This window comes from Andrographis paniculata, unplaced genomic scaffold (genome assembly GCF_009805555.1).
Source record: "Andrographis paniculata isolate CXL003 unplaced genomic scaffold, ASM980555v1 Contig62END, whole genome shotgun sequence".
Classification (NCBI taxonomy): domain Eukaryota; kingdom Viridiplantae; phylum Streptophyta; class Magnoliopsida; order Lamiales; family Acanthaceae; genus Andrographis; species Andrographis paniculata.
The window spans coordinates 3,563,255-3,577,956 of NW_026137598.1; the positions used below are offsets into that span (position 1 = coordinate 3,563,255).

At 26.3% G+C, this 14,702-nt stretch overlaps 1 protein-coding gene across 4 annotated transcripts; it reads left to right on the forward strand.

The window, feature by feature from the left end:
- Positions 1-7,053: 7,053 nt before the first annotated feature.
- LOC127260383 (uncharacterized) lies at positions 7,054-10,905 on the forward strand. Of its 4 annotated transcripts, XM_051288105.1 has the most exons (5): positions 7,054-7,230; positions 7,544-7,591; positions 7,921-8,512; positions 9,008-9,061; positions 9,769-10,902. In XM_051288105.1, the coding sequence occupies exons 3-4, from the start codon at positions 7,963-7,965 to the stop codon at positions 9,028-9,030; spliced, it is 573 nt and encodes a 190-aa protein (XP_051144062.1). In that variant the 5' UTR covers positions 7,054-7,230; positions 7,544-7,591; positions 7,921-7,962; the 3' UTR covers positions 9,031-9,061; positions 9,769-10,902. The 4 variants fall into 4 exon arrangements, 3 of the variants coding, with proteins under 3 accessions (XP_051144062.1, XP_051144061.1, XP_051144060.1); XM_051288104.1 differs by lacking the exon at positions 7,544-7,591 and having other exon boundaries at positions 7,054-7,266; XR_007840733.1 differs by lacking the exon at positions 7,544-7,591 and having other exon boundaries at positions 7,055-7,230; positions 9,008-9,123; positions 9,769-10,905.
- Positions 10,906-14,702: the final 3,797 nt, after the last annotated feature.

Here is a 14,702-nt window from a genome sequence, read left to right on the forward strand (position 1 = left end):
ATATTTTTTTATTACACTATTTATTAATTATTTAAATATATTTTCTTCTAATAACTTATAAATTCATATTTATAAATTTAAAATAATTATTTTTTATATATCAATTATCTTATTTATAATTTTTTTAAAATTTTTTAGAATAAAAAAAATATAAAAAATATTAATATTGTTGAATCAATTATATAACATTTTTTATCACATAATATTTTTATTAAAAATGAATATATTTGTTTAAAATTATAAATTTAATGTAAATATATATTAATTAAAAATTAATCTAATAAAAATACATATATTAATAATTTTTGCTCTTTTATATTTATACTTATTTTTTATAAAATATATATATATTTTTCAATAAACTTGTATTAATTTTTTACAAAATATTTTTACAATAATAAAAATAAATATCTTACTAATTTTTTTCTAATTTTTAAAATTAATAATAAAATTATAAAAAAGTCTACCCACCGAAAAAACTCAACTAAATATTTTGAAAATAAAATATAAAATGTCCTCAATTGTCATTTTACGTATAAACAGCTAATATCAAACTGCTATTTTACCAAACACTTTAATACAAACAGTTAATTGAATCAGCTAGTCAAACTCGTTAATTGAATAAGCTAACAGTTAATATCTAATTGAATCAGCTAACAACTATAAGCTAATTGTCAAACACACCCTTAATGTTATGTTTTGAATTGACGGAATTATTAAGAGGGTGTTTGGAAAAGAGCTTTTTTAAAAGCTTTTAGCTTAAGCTTATTGAACACCTTTTAGCTGTTTGACCAGTCAAAAAGCTAATTTAGGTGTTTGATAAATTAGCTTTTTGAAAAAGCTTTTTGGACTTAAAAAATCTAATTTCTGAAAAGCTCATATACCCAACATTTTGAAAGAGTTTTTTCATTTTAATTTTGGTTATGTAATATTTACCCTTAAAACTTAATTATTTATTTTATACATATCAATATATTTTTATAGCAATATTTATTAAATTATATTTTTATTTTTATAAATTTAAAATAATTACTATTATTAATTATTACATATAAATTATTTTATTTGTAAAATATATAAATTTTTAAACTAAATCAAATAGAAAAAATAAAGGTTATTAATTTATTTATATATATTAAAATAATAATTAACATAATAAAAATATATACGAGAGATTTATTATTTTATATTTTAAATAATTTCAATAGAAAATTATTATTTTTTAGTAAAAATAATTTTCTCGGATCTAAATAATAAAAATAAAAATAAATATTTTATAATATTTTTATAATTTTCAATAATTAATAACAAAAATTCTCATAAATTTCAAACCAAAATAAACAAAATTAAATATTTTAAAAAATAACATTTTATGTATAAATAACTAATATCAAACAGTTATTTTACCAAACACTTTAATACAAACAGCTAATAGAATCAGTTAGTCAAACCAGCTAATTGAATCAGCTAACATTAATTGAATCTGCTAACAACTAAAAACTATCGGTTGTCAAACGCACCCTAAATCAAATCTCTAATATTAATTGAAATAAAAGTTTGATGTTTTGTTTTGAATTGACATAATATTTAATACTTCTTCTGTCCCGGCTACAGTGTCCCATTTACTGTAGATACAAAAATCTAAGAAAGCTATAATTAATAAATAATTAAAAATATATTAGTAAAAATAATTATCATATAATAAAAATAATTTTAAATTAAAATTAAAATAATTAATTAATTTAATTAAAATTAAAAAATTAAAATGAGATTAAAATATATAATTCTTTTCCATAAAAAAAAGCGACACAATAAGTTAATAGACGAAAATAAAAAGATGAATATGATAAACGGGACAGAGAGAGTATTATTAAATTAAATTTATCATATTAATTGAAATAAAAGTTTGATTTGATAGATAAATATGAAAATGAAATATTTAATTTTACAAATAAAATTTTTCATCTGGTTATATATCATATTAACAAATGTGTTAATGGTACAAATGCATATGGGTTGTTAAATTAGAAATGATTTATTGTCTAATCCAACTGAAATGAGAATGTTAAAACTCTATAGACCCTATTGTCAACGGTGCACACAGGCAAGGCTCGTTCACTCCCCCCCTCCTCGCCGAAATAGGGTACACCATCACTCAGTTGTGACATAAGACACCGTTTCTATGGTCATTATTTCGTGCCAGTAATAGGCGTGCAAACTCCCAGTCCTAATATAGATCCAGTCTAAATTCAAAAAAATAAACTCAAACACAATAGAAATTTACCAAAATCCATGAACAAAACACAACCTACGGTAATTTATCTTGACAACCCTAATTACCCATTCATAGCTCCACAATCATTACACATCCGCCATGCTAAAAGTGTTATATTTTTTCATCACTATATTGTTATATCTTTGTAGACGGTGGTTATAATGTTGATTGGTTTAAATTAACATAACGAGCACATATAATCAAGACAGTCGGTGCATATCTTTATATAGCATAGCATATAGTTGTATCGTATAGATATATGAGTTATGTAGTTTTTTTATTTGTATTGTGTTATATAAATATATTTATTGTGCTTAAATCAGTAATAAATTATATTATATAGGATTATATCATATGCTGACGGGATATGTGCTCAGTGAAATTATATCATGTGTTGTCAAATATACATTGTCCGTCTTTATATAGGTTGATCAGATCAAATCCTATTTGTATATTAATAATTTGGGGTGCTTTCTTTAAAGTTTTGTTTTGTTTTTATTTATTCAAATCTTTTTTACAATACTTTACCTTAAATCATTTTTTAAACAAATCTTCAAACCTCCAACTCAAAAAAAACCTAAAGAAACACTCTTAATTTTCTCATAAAGATAGTAATTTATTTATTCAACACAAATTACACAAATAATTTAAATAACTCTCCAATAAAATATTAATTTATTAATTGTATATAAATAAGTCAAAATTTTATTAAATTATTTTTTAAAAATAATTATTTTTTTTTATTAAACATTACAATTTTTTTGTTTGAATGGTTTGTTTGGTTTTGATTTGAGTTTGATGTTTTAATTTGACTTTTAATTTAAACAATATTTAGATGTAATATTTTATAAAAAAAAAAATAATACATTTTTTTTTGAAAACTTACGGGTTGAGTAGTACTGTGCTGAAAATCACTATTTTCTTGTGATAATTAACAAACAAGATCAGCAAACGATTTTCCATTCTTTCTATACTTGGGATGTAATAGGGATTGTACATACCTTTTATAGGGATGTTTTCCATTCCCCATCATTACGGAATATAAAAAAAATAAAATTAAAGGCATGTGTTTGTTTGGTGTTGGGATTTTTGGTTGGTTTAAAATAATAAAAATTTTGTATTAAAATAGTGGTATAATGTAATATAAATGAGTTTTGATATAATATTTGAATATAAAATTAATTTTTATCATAATATAATAAAATAAGTGTTTTATTTGATAATTAAAAAAAATAAAATTAGATAAATAGTACCTTTTTCTGCAAGAATTTGATAAAATAACGACATCCTAAAAAATTAAAAAAAAAAAGAAAAAAGATTTATCCAAAAATTAATTTTAAACTTTTTTCATAAATATCAAAACAAACATCACTTTTCATTATTATTTATAATTTTTTAACCATATTCAAAAATAATTTTTTTCAAACTATCACATCAATATATTATTTTTTTAATAGAATAAAAATTACTTTCAACAAAATAATTATACAATTCAAACATCCAAACAAACACAACTTAAAAATCCATACTTCAAAATCCTCAAAAATCCAAATCTAAAATCCAATCCCCCAAACAAATATCAAAACCTTCAAACAAACAAACCCTTAAAATAAAAATAAAAATAATAGTAATATCTCCAAAAAAATTTTTTTAAAAAATTATTTTAAAAATATCAATTCTAACATCACTTTACTTTTTTACTTTAATTTATTTTAACAATATTTAAATATCATTCATTTCAAACTATGACATCAATACATCACTTTTTTCAATATAATAATAATTTCTTCCAACATAATCATTACAAAATTCAAACTTTCAAACAAACGCAACTTAAAAATCCATACTTACAAATCTTTCAAAAATCCAAATCCCAAATCCAAACCCCCAAACAAACACACCCTAAGTGTCAAAATAAACTATCTCTAAAATTAATATAATATGCTCCCATTCTTCCATTAACACAAAATATGTTCGCAAATCATATAATTTTCGTCAACTTGAAGGGAATACGAAGAATTTGGGTTCTTACTTTGCATTCCTTAAAATATTCTAGCACCTTTCCAATGCCCCTAATTTTCATATACTTTGTTCTTTTGGATTTTAGGTAATTATTATAATCTTGTTGATAAATCATAAGCTATACCAACTACTGACTTTTTTAACCATAAGATCAAGTGAGAATTTTGTAGCAACTTCTACATATTCGGTCATACCAATCTAGACAGCATAAACATCGTTTATTTTCGTGTGTGTCACAAATAAATAAGTCTTTTGAAGACTAGTAAGTTGATAAGTATCATCAAATATAAACCAAATATTTCGTACTTCATAGTATTTTTCAATCGAATTTTTATCATTGTCTTGCACCTAAATCTCATTATCGGCCGTGGAGCTCTCAAATTAATATTTCTCATATTTTATTCCTTTATACCTTTGGCTCTACAGAATTAAATTTTAGATAATGTATTTCTTATTTGATCTTTCTGCACTGTATATATTTTCGTCTCAAAACCTTATTATTATCATAAGTTAAGTAAAATTGATAAGAGTCATACTTTATTTCATTTGAAGGTATTTATTGGAATTGAACATTATTTTTCATATTTGTAAAGTCTAATCTACGTTTATTCATTGCTAAATAACTAATTTTCATAACCGATAGTAAATAAATAATTCAAAATATAGATGGTGTGAGAACTCAAGTTGAACAAACCTTAACAAACAAAAATAAAAGATAATGTAAGACATGGACAAAACCGCTATATTGGTTGATCGAGTTGGTGGAGGCAATACGATAGGGTGTAAGGTAAAAAAGTGTAGATAATTAGAAAGAAACAAAAATTAATTAGAAATTAAAATTTAATTCTAAAATTAAATTGGATAATTACAAAGAAAAAAAATATAAATTAAAACTTAAAATTTAATTTTAAAATTTAATAATAATAATAGATAATATTTAAAATATAGACCTCTATTACCCTGCTACTGCTGTGAGCCGGCCTGTTGACAATGATGCAGCGACACCAACGACAGTGGCGGCTTCCCTCGGGCGTCCGACCAGACGGTTTTGGAAGCTTCTTGGATAAATCGAAGAACATGGCGTCTTCTCCGGTTATTTTCTCAGCGGCACCTTCTCCACCGGCGATGAACAGCTCCAGGCGGTTGGGCAACGTTCTTTTTCTCCAGCGACTACTTTCATACTACAAACTACAGAGACTCTCATCTATTCCTCCGGTTTCTTCCTCCAGGCATGAACAGTCCCGAATATCGACCAACGATGACCAATTCTCCTCCAATCTTGTTTCGCCGGTTGAACTTTGGAAGGTTCTTGATTTCGGTTCAGCTCAAGATGTGAACTGACCCGACCCGAGATAATCTGGTTGGAAGTAGTCGGCTCTTCACTCTAAGCCACGATACCACCGAAATCGACACAAAGAAAGTGTTTGAATCCTCACCGAAAACCTCTCAAAACTCACCGCTCACTTATCGAAACTCCAGTCCTCTTCTCTCTCTCAACTATTGGATGAAACTCTCCCCGAAACCCCTCGTCTCTCTATATCGACTTATCCTATCGTGTCTAAAATATAAAAAATTTAGGTATACCAAAAATTTCGGTACGGTGTGAATAAATTTTCGAAAAATTTGATATTTCGGTATGATATCGTACCGATATTATTTTTATTAAATAATTCACTTATTAATATAAATAATAATTATTAATTTTTTAAAAATCATAAAAAAAAATGTAAACTATTGAAAATTTATTGATTTTTTTTATAATATTTTTGTGGTGGAGAATGATGATATTTATTAATTTTTTTAATTATTTTAAAATTTAAAATTATATTTTCGGTATAATAGCTATATACCGGTATCGTACCGAAATTGAAATTTTCAGTATATACCGGGGTATCGTACCCAAATTGAAATTTTCGGTATAAACGGTATATACCGGTACCGTACCGAAAATTTCGGTACATCAAAATTTGGTATATTGAAATTTTTGGTACGGTACCGGTATGTATTTTCGTCATACCAAAAAGTTCGGTACGATATTAATATCGATCGATATTTTCGATATGATACGGTATGCCATCTCTACATATATCACAAAACGAACTCACACACTTAAGGGTTGGGGCTTAGGATAAATGGTTTTGGACTTGGAGTTTAGGTTAAAGGGTCTAGACTGAGTTCAATAGATCCGATTAAAGAGCAAATTAACTATTGTATTATCGAGAAATTTGTTAAGGTAGACTTCCAACAACCACAATTCTTAAAACGAAAAAAAAAAAAAAAAAAAAAAAGAAAAAAAAAAAAGAAAATTCTTACATTGAATAAGTATTTAATATAACATTTAACATTTTAATATACTCCTTTTGTTATATAAAAATATATTTATTAAGTTAGTTTTGACACGGATTTTAATATAATGTATTTTTTAATTTTTATATAACAAGAAAAAAAGAAAAGATTTTTTTTATTTGAATTCAAAATATTTTTTTATTATTTTTATTTATTTTATTTATTCAAAAGTATTATTTTTTATTTTAAAAAAATAATTATATACTATAAAATTCCAAAGGAGTATAATATTTTTGCTAAAAAAGTGAATATATATATATATATTTAATGATAGATTAAGTAATATTTAAAAAATCAACATTTAATTTATTTATTTATTTTTTTATTTTTTAAGATGAAAATCTTGAAAAATACAAGGTAAAACCCCAAGCCCAATTCCACGGCGTTACAAACCCGGTTTTAACCAAAAAGCGCAATACAAAAGTGAGCAAAAAGTATTTGCTACTTCTCTGGAGAACTTTGACTCGATCGATTTCCCATAATTCGAAAACCGGATATTTGTTTGGATTCTTCTCCAGTATGGTGGCCTCAGAAATCAGCGGCGTGCCAGTCCTCTAGCCGCTTCGTGGTTCCCCACTTATTCAGAGGTATGAGCATCTGGTTGCCTTGATAACCATGTACTGGTAATTATTTCGCATTGTGTGAATTTTCTTGTGTTTGATCTGAAATTTTGTTCTAATTTGCTTCTGATGCTATATCGATCCATCTGCTTGGTTTGTGTTCTTCACTCCTAAGTTTGGTTTCCGTGAATTGAAGGGAGTTGCGCAATTCCATTTGGGAGACAGCGCGAAATGTTTGAAACTGGAAATAGACATGAATATGTTATAGTATAAGTAAAAAGCACAAGTAAAATATCTTTTCACTGATTTAGAATTGAACAAGTGCTTCTGAACGATGTAGGTGTTGGTTCGCTGGCCAAGATTAGGGCATAGTTGGAAGACGAATTAAGTAGGTTTTCTAGGTTCTATTATTCGATTTTTATTATGTTGCCTCCATGTCCTTGACGGCTCCTGTACTGATCTTCCATTTACTTAGAATCGATTTTGTGTCTTATGGTGGTTTCTTGCATGCTTTTTAGTTCATGACTGCTACGGTTAGAATCTGAGATGATACCAAAGCTATGCATTTTATATAGAAGTTTTTTCCTTTACTGTTGGTGTATTCCTTGAAAAACTTCTGTGGATATGTCAAAGCTGAGGGATTATACCTTTTGTAATTTTTCATCTCGTAGCTGTTGTTATCCTGTTAGCTAATTTTATTTTTATTTAATTTGAAAGAGGCTAGGCAGCATTGTTAAGTTCCGAAGGAGGTTTCGGAGCATGGATCAAATAGATACAAGTTCAACTAATTTAGACTTAGACATTGATTTGGAAAGTGGGGGGACGAGCGATGAAGAAGCAAGCAAAAGCAATGTTTTGAGCTCTAAAAAATCAGAATATCTCCTTGATAGAAAAGCAAGTGGACTTGTGAGCTCATATTCTCTCTGTGGCTTGACAAAATTTGAAGATTGTTCACATCCATTCAACAAATTTATTACTTCTGATGATATTTCTGTCAAGAATGAGGAGCAGATGAAGAAGATTCGGGAGGAGATAGTGGATTTTGTAGATAAGAGGATGGACAAGGAAAACCCTAAGAGGCATACTTCTGCTAAGCCTTCAAAGCCTCCTCGTCCACCCAGAGGTCCCTCATTACATGCTTCTGATATGATGCTACTGAAAGAAATCTCTGAGCTCAACTTGAAACGCAAAAGATTGGAAAGAATAAGAACCTTGAAGAAAACAAAGGAGAAGGGATCATCGTCACTGAGTAGCAATCTTATTGCATGTTTCGTGACCCTAATTTTTTTCCTTGTGATCATTTTTCAAGGTAATGAACTTATAGTTCAAATGTTTGCTGCTTTAGTTTCCATAAGTAACTCCAGTCTCATGCTCATCTAAATTTCTCACTATTGATGTATGGGTCTTTCAACTACCAACACCCCTCCCTCCCCTGACTTAAGGCATTCTTTTCATTAACATGACACATGTTTAGGTTTGCCTCTGAATGTGGTTTTTGATGTGGGTGCTAAATTTTTCTGCACACTACTACTGTTGAATCCATGATTTTGAATTGTATAAAGTTACTCTTTCCTCATTTATTGTTGCAAGTACGAACCAAAGATAGACATTCCAGCAATCACAATAGTATTTATTTTGTTGATCAAAGATAAGGTAAATAGGTAATATGAGATTGCATGTTGATTGCATATTATGTACTATATGATAGGGTTTATTCTGTACCCATATGGTTTTGTTACCTAGTTTTCTTCCGCTAGCCTTTCGATATATTACATTTCAAGATCTTTCATTGCTTAATCTTCAGGTTTCCTTGGTTCAAGAGTATGATGGCGATAACAAAGACTTACCAGTTTTCCAAGTAATGTCCAGTAATTCTGTTTTGACGTTCAAATATAATGGCATGATTCATTCATTATGGAGGTTGGTTGATGTCACATCTATCAATACATATGTGCTGTGCTGTGAATATTGGATTCATAACAATGGAATTCGTGATGGATTGCATTGTGAGCAATAATTTCTATGTTAATGTTAGAATGACTTGTATTTAAATGTCGTTACACCTTCAACGTGGCATGGTTCTTGTAAACATCCAAATATACACATTTTGCTTGGTATAGGTCATCATACCTTTCTTTTGTTTACTTCACTTACGGGCTGGATGGGATTTTCAACTGCATAACTTTTACTGTACTTTGCAGTTCCTCCTTTAGACCAGGGGGAACCACTCAGCAAAACTCAATCTTCCTGGTTTTTACCGACCTAATGCCACCTTGTCTATGAAGTACTTGTGAAACTTGGTTTGCCATCTACTACTATCTGAGTCATTTGTCTCTGACAACAAAATTGCATGATATAAGCCTTCACTCTAACATTATTCGATGCTTCAACTCGATTTTTATTTTTACATGCTACCGAAACAATACTTTCCAGTAATATTTATAGTATCTGTATTTGCAGTGTTTTAGCTTCAGATTTTACTACACCTGTTTCTGATTGCATACACACACACACACACACATATATATATATACACATTATGAGTTTCATCGTAACTTCTTGCAGCTTCATTAACTACAACAAGAAGCATGGGGGAAGGAGCAGGGTCAGATTTCTTGCTGTGTAAAGTATAATAATTATGATGATTGTCTGCATTTGAGGGGAGTTTATAAGGTTCTACTTCCGATCAGGATGCCGGTCATGTGTTTTATTTCTCTTCATAATGCATCTCATGAGTCATTCTGCTGTTGAGCTCCGGCGACACTCAAGAAATATCTGACTCTATAATCTGTAAGTTCCTTGTACATTGATTTAAGACGTTTGCTTATAAATTAGTTCATGACCTTTCTGAAAATTTATTTTCAGCAATTACCTTTTTAATAAAACGAATTAGGCTTTGTTTAGATATGTTTTGAAAGAGATTTGTGAAATGAAAAAACACAGATTTAATTATGCTTATATAATTGACGAAGATCATGAGTGAATATATAGGATATAAGGATTATTTAATATTTCTTTCGTATGTACATTTAAAATGAAACGTAAAACAATTGGCCTGTAATATTGGAAAAATGTTGCATGTCTTTTAAGTTGGTTGCGCTTCCATTATGTATGACATTACAATATATATGTATATATAGTCGGAAAATGAGTGAACGGATCCTATAAGATATTCTTGAAATCTCTTAAGAATAGATTGTTTTGTGTTAGGTGGATTTGTAAAGAAAATGAGATTAAACAAGAATCTCACCAAGAACAAATACACCAAACGAATCAAACTTGGATTTGAAACCAAAAAACAGGGATAAGATGCATAAACAAGAAATGTTGGATTAAGAATTCACCCGTGGGTTAAATATAACTATTTTGGGCTATCAGTCAGATTAAGCCTATTAAGTGATCTATTAAATTATTGGACTTAAATGTATTTAGTAAGTGCAGGTCTCTTAGGTGCAGAAATCCGATAACTTATTAATTGGGTAACGAGGCCAATTAATAATTAAGGATATAAATTAGGATTGTAATCCCAGGTTTAGACGCAACATCCATTATTTTTTATATCTCATCGTAATGGCGGAAACCCTAGAGATTTTTTTAGGAGTTGCGTCATAAGTTTGAAGAACACAAAACCTTTCATCAATTTGTAGATCCGAATCTACTTGCGTTATTGGAATCATGTTAAATTTAATTACCTAATTTTTTTTATCTCAATTATTTCAATACAGACAGATTCTGGCTTAGGGTTAAATGTATGATAAGTTGAATAAGAAATGCAAGGGGAATCGAACAAAAATAGAGGAAAACGAAAAAAGAAAATGGATAAAGTTTAGTGTTGTTTGTTGTGTTCAATGATGTCTATTCTCATTTCTCTCTCTTTTATTTCTCTCCTCTTTAATGTGTTTCATTAATTTTATCACTCTTAGCCAAGCATCTTCCCCATGAATTCCTAGTTCATTTATCTCATGTATAACTCTTGTAACTTCTGATTCGTCTTTTTCCTTGGGCCATGATCACTTCTTTCAGTCTTTCTTATCTTACTTTGAGCCCAACAAGGACATTTGACGAATGTATATCCATCCTTGTAGTTTGTGATTATATATTGTAGTTTGTTTGATTAGTATTTTAGTTTCTAACCTTTTTTTTCTTTATTTTTCTTAGTGTGAGGTATGAACAATCAGTGATATCAAATATTCTTTCTATCTCAGACTCAATTGAGATTTTTCATTAATGATACAATATTTAAGATAATAATATTTAATTAGTTAATTATAGTAAGTTACGATACTCTCTTGGTCTCATATCTATGTATCTGTTTGCTTTTTGTACGAAGTTTTAAAAATATTTATATTATATTGAGACGTAGTAGAAATAAAATATAAATAACTAAAATAACTTTATTAGTATTGTATGATATAAAGGTAATGACATTTGTGTAATATATTATAAATTGTAACGGTATTTGTAATGTTACGTTACAGTTACTAAAAAAATGGATATTTTATTATGGGATGAATTAAAATGAAAAAATGGATAGTTTGTTAAGGGACGAAGGAAGTAATATTTTGTATGTAATTAATAATATTGATAATATTAAAATAAATTCAATATATATAATTAAAAAATTAGAATATGTATTTAAATATTTTAAAAATTACTATATCGCAATAATAAATATATGCAATATCGATATTATTTTGTAAAGAATAAAATTTTTATAATACAACTAAGAAATATATATTTATTTATTTATAATTAACATAAACTAATTTTATAAAATAAGTGAGTAGATAGAAAGAGGATTTGAGTAGATCATACATGTACGAGGTTATATGGTAAATGTTAAATAGTTAATTAAATTGATTTATATTTGTTAGATATATTTTAATTTAGTAAATTTTATTCAAAATGGAAATATATTAATTATTGTGTGATAGAAAAAAATGACAAATATGTTAATTCAGATGAAACGAAAAAAGTAATACTACCTCCGTCCATCGCAAATCTATTTGTTTAGTTTTTGCATGTTAATATTTGAATATTAATTATTATATCAAAACATAGTACAAATCCAAGAAAAACGACAAAAATAATTCTATTGGTGTCTTATAACACTAATGTAACGATATTTCTACAAAAAGTTATACAAATATAAGAATATTTTTAATGTTAAAAACAATAACGCCAAATACAAATGGATAAATTGACGGTGGACGGAGGTAGTATTTTATATTGAATTTTTATTTTTATGATAGAAGAGAAATTGTATAGTAAAAAAAATTGATTGGGCGAAGAAATTCTTTATATATTATATAGTCATTCAATAAGGAATGGTTGGTGATAACAAATTTGAAACTATCGATAACAAATTTGAAACTATCATCGCATATCATATACAATAATATAATTTAAATACTCTCTCAATCCCACATAATTTGTCTATATTTTCTATTTTCGTCCGTCCCGCATAACTTGTCCTTTTTATTTTTAGAAATATAATTATGCACTTTAATCGCATTTTAAATTTTAAATTTTATAATTTTCTTAATTTAAATTAAACTATTTACTTATCTTAATCTTAACCTATAATTATTTTTACTAAATAATACTCCCTCCGTCCCTTAACAATCTATCCATTTTTCCATTTTGGTCCGTCCCATAACAAAGTATCCGTTTCCTTTTTTAGTAATTGTATTATCTACCTAACATTACAAATACCCTTCTAATTTACAATATATTACACAAATGTCATTACCTTTATATCATACAATACTAATAGGTTAATTTAGTCTTTTTACTTTTATTTCTAATTTATCCCAATATAATACTAATATTTCTAAAACTCCGTGCAAAAAGCAAATGGATATATAGAATAGGGACGGAGGGAGTAATTATTTTTACTAATATACTTTTTAATTACTTACTAATTATACTTTATCTAAATTCCCGTGTCTACAGTAATACACCTATATTACATGGAACGGAGTGAGTATAAAACACTCAGGCTACTAAGTCATCCTATATGGAGTGTGTGGTTGTAAAAAAAAAAAAAAAAAAAAAAACATTAATGTTCGAACCTAAAAATTTCCCCATATCTTTAGATTGGTTCAATCTTGACACTTAGTATCACCAATATAATAATAATAATAATAATAATAATAATAATAATAATAAAACTTTAGACATAAAAAAAAAATAATAAAAATCTTTATTATATAGATACGGGTCATAGCACTCTTACTTTTCAAAGGCACAAAGCAAGTGGGGAAATTTTTTAATTACCGAAGAAATAATGTTGTGTTATTTTAGCATTATGTGTTTATTTGGATTTGGAGTGAAAATATTTAGTTTGAATTTTAAATTTAAATCATTTTTAATGTGATGTCTTATTAAAAATATTTTATTTTTTTCTATAATAAAAAAATATTTTTTATTCTAGTACATTAACAAATGATTTTTTTTTTAATAAATATAAATTTATTTAATTAATTTTATAAAATATAACAATATACATTACGTAAAATCAATCAAAATTTATCCTGTAAGGGAAGGGATGTTTGGTGGTGTAGGGATTAGACATATTACCGTAAGATAATGGGTTCAAATTCCAGAAAAAAAAAAGAAAATCAAAACTCTTATTATTATTATCTCTTTTTAATAAATAAACATTTTCTATTAATATTTAAAATAATTTTTTTTATAAAATTAGTTTATAATAATTATATATAAATAATTTTTTTCTTTATTTGCAATCTATAAAATTTTATTCTCTATAAAATTTTAAAATATTTATTTTCATTTTTAATTATATATATTCATTCTAAATTTAAAATTACTAATAATATTATTTACATAAAAATATTATAATTTATTATTATAAACTAATTAAACCACATTACTTTCAATATTATATCCCAAATTAAATAAATTGGTCATTGTTTCGAAATGAAAAAAAGTATATATGTATATATATATCTATTTATTTGGAGAAACACCTAGTCCAAACTAGTGAAATTAAAGATAATATAAAAAAAAAAAAATTGTAAAATTTTGGTGATAATTACTCTATGCGTCCTACCTTATATGTCTAGCTTAATATAAATACAAAAACTTAAGTAAAATATAATTAATAAATAATTAAAAATTATATTTGAAAAAAATATATTAATTATATAATATAAACAATTATATATTAAGATAAAAATAGTTAATTAATTTAATTAAAATTAAAATTAGAAAATTACTCTCTCCGTCCCATAAGTAAATCTCAATTTGATTTTTGCACGTAGTTTTAAAAATATTAATATTATATTGAGATATAGTAGGAATAAAAAAGAAATGACTAAAATAACCTTATTAGTACGTGTGATATAAAAGTAATAGTATTTATGTAATATATTGTAAGTTGTAAAGATATTTATAATGATAGGTAGATAGTACAGTTATTAAAAAAAATGAAATGGATACTTTTTTGTTATATGACGGATTAAAATAGAAAAATA

What these genes read in the sequence shown, in the direction of transcription:
- LOC127260383 (XM_051288104.1), top strand. Translation starts at nt 7,963, where the DNA reads ATGGATCAAATAGATACAAGTTCAACTAATTTAGACTTAGACATTGAT. An exon ending in CCTTGTGATCATTTTTCAAG is followed by an intron (nt 8,513 to 9,007) that starts GTAATGAACTTA and finishes CTTAATCTTCAG; the next exon opens with GTTTCCTTGGTTCAAGAGTA.